Raw genomic sequence first — 9,524 nt, forward strand, 5'->3', positions numbered from 1 at the left:
CAGCGCGCCGTCGCTCTGGCTCGCCGTGGAGCCCAGGTGGCCGGCGCCCTGGCCGACGAGCTCCCCGACGCGCCCGTCCAGGACGTCAAGCTGGGCCTGACCCTGGTGGGGTAGAGGGCAGACAAGGGGGGGTTAGACAGGGGAAACCGCAATGGCCGCGACGGGGTCGTTTCAGTTTCCCCGTGAGGATGAACGAAAAGGGTTCGTCCGGAAACTACGCCCGTGCGTCTCGGAGATTCATTCGGCAAAGGACGACGCCTGCGAGACTCGGGATAGGCCACCCCGCAGTACACGCATGCACTGCAGGCACAGATGTTGCCTACCCACCAGGCGCTATGAGAGCTTGCTGCAGAGGCAGAACTTTGAATGGCAGACGTGGTTTCGGGGTGACTTGACTTAGCGACATTGACAAATATTCCACGAAACGCCAGCCGCGGCCTGCGGCCCCAAGAGTTATATTTCAAAACAAATGAAATAATAAACGGTCAGTATAGACCAAACGTTTTGGAATGGAAATAGTTGAGAAGAATAGATCCCACCAACTGTTGCCGGTTACACGTTCATCATCCCTCCTTATTTAAATGCGGTTAAGTTAAAGTTAAGTGCGGCGAAACTCGTATTCCGACGCGCCTGCAGCGCCCTGAATAAGCCAGCCCGCCCAGCAGCTGAGTGGAGACGGCGGCCCGCCCCGAGACCAGAGCAAGAGCACGTGGCCCCGCTGCGGTCACCCCACCTTTGCGTATACGCACCTCCTCCAGGCGCTGCTGGTAGGCCTGCCTCTGCTCGGCGTAGTGCTCCAGGCTGCCGTTGAGCTCGGCGGGCGCGGGCGCGCTGGCCCACGACTCGAGCTGGGCGACCTGCGCCTCGTACTCGTCGTGCTTCTTGATCGCCTCGGCCAGCTCCTTGCTGAGCTCCTCGCGCCGCGCCAGCCACACCGACTCCTCCTCGAGGTACTTGAACTCGAGGTCCTCGTACAGCTTCTTCTCCGACTCGACCACGTCGGCCTGCTGCAGCAGCCGGTCGCGCAGCTCGGCGCGGGCGTCCTCGTCGGCGGCCCTGTCGCGCTCCAGGCGCAGCCGCTCCAGGACCTCCTCGGCGTGCTGCAGCGACATGCAGAAGACGCGCTGCTGGCGGTGGCGGTTCTCCTGCCACGAGTCCACCTCGCGCTGGCACTTGTCGGCGCGCTCCTGCAGCGCCGCGATCCTGGCCTTCTGCGCGCGGGCCTTGTCCGCCTTGGACTGGAGCTCGGCGCGGATGAAGGCCTGCTCCATGGACGCGTCGCGCTCCGCCTCCTCCCGCTGGGCCTCGATGTCCGCGAGGTGCGCCTTGAGCACCGTCATGGCCGACATGATCTTGAGGCGCTCCTTCTGCACGAACTCGAGCTCCAGGCTGAGCGCCATCACCTTGTCGTCTGAGCAGGGTGACGACGCCGAGCCCCGCCGGGGCGACGACGGCGACCCCCTGGGCGACGAGGCCCCGGGAGAGGCTGTCGCCATCGGCGGCGCCCTGGCCGCGCCCTCCTCCAACGGGAAGATGAACCTGGGGCCGCCTCGCTCTCTTGGCGTGGACGTGACGAGCGGCCCCGTCCTGGCCTTGCCCTTGGGGTCCTTGCCGTTGTGCTTCGCGGCCTTGGGCGTGTGGTGACCCGACTGCGCCGGCCGCAGCGTCTCCGGGAGGTCGAGCCGGCTCTCGATCACCTCGCTGGTGATCTCCCTGAGGCAGAACGAAACGGGCGCGTCAGTCGAGTGATTCAGAGTCACTGGGCGGTGGTCCCAGCGCCGGCCGCGTGCCGCGTCACCCGCTGTGCGGTTAGTGGCGAGGGGTCCTCCACTATAAATTGTAGCGTACACCGATTTTTGTATTTTTCTTGATTTTTTGTAATTTTCACTTGATATTTTGTGATTTTTTGTGAATTTTTCGCTCGTCCCTAACTCAAAGCACGCACGGCGCAGCGCCTCTAGAGAAACCAAGTATCTTTGCGCGACGCTCGAGAAATCAAGTATCGTTGCGCAGCGCTCGAGAAACCAAGTATCGTTGCGCGACTCTAGTGAAACCACGTAACGCATTTTTTGACGATTTTTTAGGAACTATATATTTGAATGGAGGGAAATTTTCTCTATCGAATGGTATAGGTTTCAAAAATCAGCAAAAAATGGAGATACGTGGTTTCACTAGAGTCGCGCAACGATACTTGGTTTCTCGAGCGCCGCGCAAAGATACTTGGTTTTTCTAGAGGCGCTGCGCCGTGCGTGCTTTGAGTTAGGGACAGCGTTTTGTAATTTTTTCCTGACTCTTCGTTAATTTCTTATGATTTTTTTTGGTGATTTTTCATGATTTTTTATGATTTTTTCGTGATCTTTATTAAGGGTGTACACATTTTTTTTTTAGTGAAGGACCCCTCGCTTAGTGGTACTCACTGGGGGAAGCTGAAGGTCTCCTTGGGGGAGAGCACCGTGCGGATGCCCCGGCGCGGGCTGCCCGGGGCGGAGAGGGGCGGGCTGTCTCCGCAGCAGCCGTTGTCCTGCTGGCGCCCGTTGCTGCTCCTCGAACAACCCCCGCCCACGAGACGGACATCGTCCGACGAGCTGGACGCGGCCTTGGCCGGGAAGGTGGGCGAGAAGTCGGCGGCGCACCGGTCGCGCGGCAGGGAGCCGTTCGTCTTGATCCTGGAACTGCGGGAAAACTCATCGATCCGCCCAGTCTTCCTCTTCCGCGAATGTGTCGTCTTACTTAGATACTTGGAAAATCAGGGGAGCGGGAGGGGTGGATTATGTCGTAAAAGCAAAGGGTGGGGGGAGTGGAGGGGAGGGGTGCAAGACGGTTCACGAAAGCCCCCCTGGCTTCCAGCAGAGAACAGCTTGTTAAAACTAAATCAATTAGTGCGAGACAATGTTATACGAGCCCAAGGTGTCCCCCGCAGCAGCACCACCTCGCCCGCCCCACCCCGCCGTGCTGACCTCTTGTGATGATGAGGTTTGGCGCTGCTGGTCGCCGCCAGCTCGGTCTCTTGGAGCCGCTCGCAGAGCTGCATGATATCGTTGTGCCTCTTTTGCTCCGAGAGGTGCTCGTGCTGCTCGATCACCCGCTCGATGAACGCCTTGACGAGACAAACGACGAGAATAAGCAAGCGGGTTGGAGATGGGGTTGGAAATTCCCGAAAATTTCCGGAAAATAACGAAAAACTCCGAAAGTCTGGGAAGTTTTCAATTTTTCCCGGAAATTTTCCTTTATTTCCCGAAATTTCCTAGGAATTTTCCGGAAACTTTAGGGCTTTCAACTCTTTGAGAAATTATACGTCAATGCCCCAGGAGGGATGTGCTCAAATTACACTTTCATTTTTTTATCATTTATATCGTTTATCATTATATTATTTATTTGTGCTCCTCCAACTGCACTTTATGTTTACACCAGCTCGTAAACAGAGGCCATGATAAATGTGGTTAAACGTTTCCCACGTGAAATCGATAAGAACATACTGAGTAAAATCCTGTACCAAAGTAGAGAAAAAGTACAGCATTGCCGTACAGGATGTGGGACAGGATGCACGTGCGTATATACTGTAGTGCCAATGAGGCTCCATGTTCAACATTCTTGTACTCCGTAATTAAAGACCGTATTTAGCAAGTACAGGATAACCGTGGAATGGGTTGACCAATAAAGTACTGGTCAACTTACTCTGTGTTTTTTGTTGTTTTTTTCAGACAGTGAATAAGGCCGTTGGGTCCTATACCTTTTTGCGTCTGAGCTGCAGCTCGCTCTCCCGGAGGTCGTCGAGACGCAACGAGGATCCCGTCAGGCTGCCGCTGGAGCCGCCGTGGTGGGTCGTGAGGTCCCCGCCGAGGCCCGGTGAGGGGTTGCTCTCGTCCGAGGGGCTGGGCGGCGAGGAGGGACGGCGGCGCGCTGCAAGGGAGTCCGCGGACAACAGGCATATCAGCACCGAGAGGAGCAGAGGGTGGAGAGAGAACTGCACGAGGACAGCAAGAGCGGACACTTACAGGCTTGCACGCCGTAGGGGGCGCCGTAGGGGGCGCCGTAGGGGGCGCCGTTGGGGGCGCCGTAGGGGGCGCCGTTGGGGGCGCCGTTGGGGGCGCCGTTGGGGGCGCCGTTGGAGGCGAGGAGCAGCGTGTCGGGCCTGCTGGCCTGCGACCCCGGCGGCAGCCGCCGCAGGGACTTGGTCCACGCCTCGCTGTTCTGCCGCACCCTCTTGGTCTGAAAAAAAGAAGAGGAGAAAACACTAAAATGTATCACTTTTTTGTTTAAATTGTGTATCCTTTTGAAAGATTCAAATGGGCGGATTGCTCCTTTACCTCGAGGCGGCTGAGCGAGCGGTAGTCGGGCGACTGCAGGTCGCCCTGGCATTTGTTGGGCGGCATACCGAACAGGGAGGCAACCGCGTCGCGCGCAGCCTGGTAGATGGCATCATCGTCTGGGGATCAAAGACAAAAGGGGCCGTTCAAATACGATAACGCCTCTTGGAGGGAGGGCGGGTGCCCACGTTATGGGGTCCCAAAATGATCAGCAAGAACATCATCGGAGTCCATAGAAATCCCATGATATTTGTACCCCAGAGTACAAATATTATAGGGTCCGAAAATGATCAGGAACAACATCGGAGTCCATAGAAATCCCATGATATTTGTACCCCAGAGTACAAATATTATAGGGTCTTGCGGGCGTCAATGATGGTCCTCGATCCTGACCCATTCCATTCCGGATCCGGTCCCGCGATGTCAAGGCTCTGTTATGTGCTATCCCTCGCAAGAGGCCGGCGCAATGCCATGGTTCTTTTCGAGCAGATACGGATTAGGGTGGCCCAATAATTTCAATTAAACACGCTCGTTAAGCTCGTTACAGCTTCCTGTGCTCTGTTGAGCGACGGACTATGCGACGCGGATCGAGGGTCCGCGTCGGACGAGACTTACTTCCTGTTGCCACCTCACTTACCCGCGGATCCCAGGCCGAGGTCCCTAGCGAGCTGCACAGGCTCCTCGAAGCTGTTCATCTGCAAGCACAAGAGTTTCAGAGTTCAAGTTCAAGAAGGCACGTACATTCATGGAGGGAAAGACTTTGTTGAGGGGATGAGTTCTGTTTGGTAGGCTAAATTCGATAGCTCGAGCTCGAATCGAGAATCAGATGAAGCAGGAGATGGTTGTCAAGATCGGACACTTGCACGAATGGAACCAAGCTGGAGTTTGTTCTATTCGTGCAAGTGTCCGGTCGTGGCAACCAACTCCTGGATGTGGCAGATGTGGTATAGCTGTCGGATTCCCGATTCCAGCTCGAATTCAGCCTACCAAGCACTGTGAAAAATAGTGGGTAGGTGTACAGGAAAATTTTCCTTGACGCAAGATGTAAAATTAAAATTTGAAATCATAAAAATACAAGGAGTACGTATCCACTTAAAATCCATTGGCGAGTAAAAAAATCTGCTCTCGTAAATTTACAAATTACATTGGAATTCGAGTTTACAAAACTTTTGTAAATTTACGACGATATTTTTCACAGAGAGCAGAGTTGATCCTCACAACAAAGTCTTCTTTTTTCCTTGTTGGGGCGGTCATTCGAGCAGGAAAGCGCGCGCGATCATTTACGGTGGGGCGACGCTGGAAGGGTGGGTAGATAGGCAGTATGAGCAGGGGGGTGGGGGCGCTCACTTGATTTTGGGTACATAGCCAACAATTCACAAATTCACAAAGTTGAAATCATAAGCACTGAGCCAAGTACCTATAAAACACACCAGCTAGCTAAAACTTTAAGCTGAATGCGGCCAAGCGGACCAAAGTTTTTTTTTCGCAGCGCGTGTGATCCTTGTCACGACATACCCTCTGTCGCCGGCGCGGTCCTACTAGTGGGCGGGCTACAATATAATTAGTGGCACTTCGAGCTCACGCGATGCCCTTTGGACCATGGATATATATCATATTTACGAACATTTTTGCCCGGAGTAGCACCTTTGATATCCCTTAGGAAAAATTTTACAAGGGCCTAAAGTTTACATGGCGCCTTGCGGGAGATTCGGGTAGGCAACCCGCACGCACCATAAGGCTAATGATAAAAGTACGACCTCATTTGAGCCATTTGGAATCAAAATGAACGGACACCCCATTGCGTGCCCCTTCAAGAACGACTTCCGATCATAACATCGATATTTACTAAGGCCGATGCAGAGCAAATGGGGGGTAAACTTTGGGCGCCTGCATGCATACCCGCCCGCTGATCGCTGCCCAGCGCAGGCTCACGCCAGAGAAGGTCTCGAGGAGTTTAAGGTGTCGCGTCGAGTGCCGCGGAGTTGGGTTCGGAAGGGATGATGGCGCGTATAGGACGATGCCGAGGGCCTAGCGCGGTGCGGCGGGAGGAGGAGGAGGCCCTTGTACAAGTCGGAAGCATATGCCGAGCGCAAACCTGTCCCGGCTCGAGCGGGACGGACTCGCGTCGCTCCGCGCCGCGCCATACCTGGGCTGGCAGCCGCGGATAAGCTTATCATCGGTGATAAGCAGTAGTGGCAGCCGACACTGTCAAGATTTTTCTTTTTTCGTGTGTGTGTTTTTGTGTTTCTTTCTAATCGAGTTTTGTTTACGATTTCCGTTCGACTGCGTTTTCAGAACTTGAAAAAAATACAAGTCATGGCGGTATGGTAAAAAATAAAAATCATAATCGACACAGAAGACAACAACTCGACCGTTTAGATGGAGGCACCGGAAAACCGCGAGTCAAATAAAACGAAATGTGGTCGACCTGCATTATCACACATTGTGGCAAACGGCGAAAGTGAACGTCTGAGAGCAGCGAGAGTTGCGTGAAGTTCACTGGTAAAACAAGTGTTTAATTTCGCACGTCAATTGACTAGTGTTTTCGATCGGGCGGGTTAGCCTTCTTTTCGCCTGCCCGACGCTCGCCGCCGCGTTGCCCGACCCGACCCGACCCGACGGAGCTGCTGTCGGGTATGTCGGGCAAGCCGGACGGCGTCCGAATAATCACATCTTGACCGCGCTTCCGCACGGATTTCGCACGCAGACCCCCGCTCGGCTGGACCAGCAGGGCGAGAGGTGAGGTTGCGGGGACAGGTGACGCCTAGTGTGGCTGGGCGCGCTTCACTTCACTTCACTTTGATACCGTAGGTCTGCCGCTGGGCAAGCCAGACTCGTCTTCAGCGACGAGCTGGGAGAGTGAGGTGCGAGACAGAGACAGCTGCCGGCTCCATCTCCCGTCTCACTCTTACGCTGTGAGCGTCGGGCAAGCGCGGCATCTCTTACCCGCCCGATCGAAAACACTAGCTCCAGTCATTCAAATTCTCCCCTCCCCCCCTCCCCTCCTGCTGCCCCCCACCTCGGCAAATGGGTGTGTGTGTGTGCGAGTATCGCACGGGGGTCCGGCTCGTTCGGATGCGTCCCGACGTGCTTGTTTCGCACGCCACCCGGCGCCACGAGATATGTGTCGCAAGAGGACACGAAGCGGTAATGGCTTTGTTTTGAATGTTTATTCGTTGTTATGGTTCCAGACCAGTTGATCTCCAGGACCTGTGCGCGGGATGCCTCCTTGTTCCCGTCGCTCGTCGGCGCCGATGACGCCTCGAGCAGAAAGGGGGTTAAAAAAAGGAAAGAAAAGAGAGGATTCGCAGAGAGGCGTCATGTGGCATAAAAATGGAAAGGTGGTCGGTCGTTTTGGCCCACGTGTAGCCCGGGCGGATCCGTGTTTCCGATTTAGTTCCGTTTCGGGTCAAATAATTATTCCATTTTTCTTCTCTTTTGGATTCCACAGTTCGTCGAATTCCTCAAGCTCGGCTCTCGCCACCTGGGAATGGTACAAAACCGTGACTGGAGGGGATCGCCATGCCGGATGTTATTTTTGATTGTTGCTACACTTATAATAACAATTGGTGAATGTAAGTGTAAGGTAAGTGTAATTGAGGTAACAATATGTTGTTTTCTGGCTTATATTCGTTGTCCGGTGGAGGTTTTTTTTTTCCTATTGAATACCCCAACTTTGGTTATCACTAGTGTTTTCGATCGGGCGGGTAAGAGATGCCGCGCTTGCCCGACGCTCACAGCGTAAGAGTGAGACGGGAGATGGAGCCGGCAGCTGTCTCTGTCTCGCACCTCACTCTCCCAGCTCGTCGCTGAAGACGAGTCTGGCTTGCCCAGCGGCAGACCTACGGTATCAAAGTGAAGTGAAGTGAAGCGCGCCCAGCCACACTAGGCGTCACCTGTCCCCGCAACCTCACCTCTCGCCCTGCTGGTCCAGCCGAGCGGGGGTCTGCGTGCGAAATCCGTGCGGAAGCGCGGTCAAGATGTGATTATTCGGACGCCGTCCGGCTTGCCCGACATACCCGACAGCAGCTCCGTCGGGTCGGGTCGGGTCGGGCAACGCGGCGGCGAGCGTCGGGCAGGCGAAAAGAAGGCTAACCCGCCCGATCGAAAACACTACAATTGACGTTTAAGTTCAAGTGTGCATTTTCTCGACACTTGGTGGTGTCGAACTATGTTATGCGTCAATTGGTGTTTAAAGTTTCGACACTTCCGAAACTTATAGCAGCTGCACACCGTACGATTCCCTATTGACAGCATAGAACTGTGTGTGTCCAAGTGTGCAGAATTTAAACGTTTACAAAACGTCTAAAATTTGCACACCACGCAAGTGTGCAACTTGAGTTAAACACCCTGTAATGTGCTAAATCACAACTTGCACACGTTTGTTGTGCAAATATTGCACACTTGTTTTACCAGTGTTGGGATAAAGGTGCACCCAGAAAATGGTATCCCTAAACCAAGGATTTTTCTTTAAAAAAATTACAAGGTAATTATTGACCTTGGTTTAAGGTTTTTCCATTAACTTCAAGGAAATTAAGTTGGTCGTGCATGCGGCACAGCATGACTACAGAAGTGCGCGGCGTGAGTCAGCCACTTGGTATATTTCATATATAGTAGTTAGGCTGTACCGCACGCACGAGTGCGGGTGGGTTGCCTACTCGCCCGGCCCGTAAGGCGCCGTGGACAGGGGCGATAGGCAAGCCCGCCCCGGGCCGTACTCCGCTGCGGCCTCAACGCCGTGGAGGTAGGCAACCCGTCGCGCTGCCCGCTAGCGACAATTTCCCTTTTCTCCCGCACAATCCCCTCTTTTCCCTCCGATGCCCGCTAGCGACAATCCTGACCCTTCTACCTGGAGCCCTTGCCCGCTAGCGACCACCTCCCGAGGGGGGCAGGGAGAGAGAGGAGGGAGAGAGAATGAATGCTGGACGCTGGACGCCGTGTATGGACCGGGGCGCTCCGCACCGCAGGCTCCGCTTGTGGAACACAACCCGGGCGGGCCAGTAGAGACCGCCACAAACGGGGCGCTCGCTCACTCGCTCGCTCACACGGCCTCCTGCCGTGCCGCGCTCCTGTCGCCCGCCGCGTACAGCGACGCGTTTGTGTGTGTGTGCGGCGCGCGGATTGTCTCGCCCGAGGCTGGATTCTGTCATTTTCCGCACATCATAGAGCTTCGGCCACCTCCTTGTTGACAGGCCGTGGGGTCCGCGTGAACGTGAC

At 55.0% G+C, this 9,524-nt stretch overlaps 1 protein-coding gene across 1 annotated transcript in view; it reads right to left on the reverse strand.

Annotated features, from left to right (window-relative positions):
• Window positions 1-9,524, reverse strand: part of LOC113213138 (uncharacterized) — a gene marked incomplete at its 3' end in the record, with an annotated part of 17,900 nt that continues 8,376 nt past the window's right edge. Inside the window, 8 exon segments of the mRNA XM_052268129.1 lie at window positions 1-102; window positions 750-1,713; window positions 2,418-2,672; window positions 2,958-3,097; window positions 3,731-3,900; window positions 3,996-4,209; window positions 4,308-4,426; window positions 4,945-5,002. Coding sequence (XP_052124089.1) covers window positions 1-102; window positions 750-1,713; window positions 2,418-2,672; window positions 2,958-3,097; window positions 3,731-3,900; window positions 3,996-4,209; window positions 4,308-4,426; window positions 4,945-5,002 — 2,022 coding nt within the window.

The sequence above is a fragment of the Frankliniella occidentalis genome, unplaced genomic scaffold, assembly GCF_000697945.3.
Source record: "Frankliniella occidentalis isolate FOCC.00 unplaced genomic scaffold, Focc_3.1 Scaffold64, whole genome shotgun sequence".
NCBI lineage: Eukaryota > Metazoa > Arthropoda > Insecta > Thysanoptera > Thripidae > Frankliniella > Frankliniella occidentalis.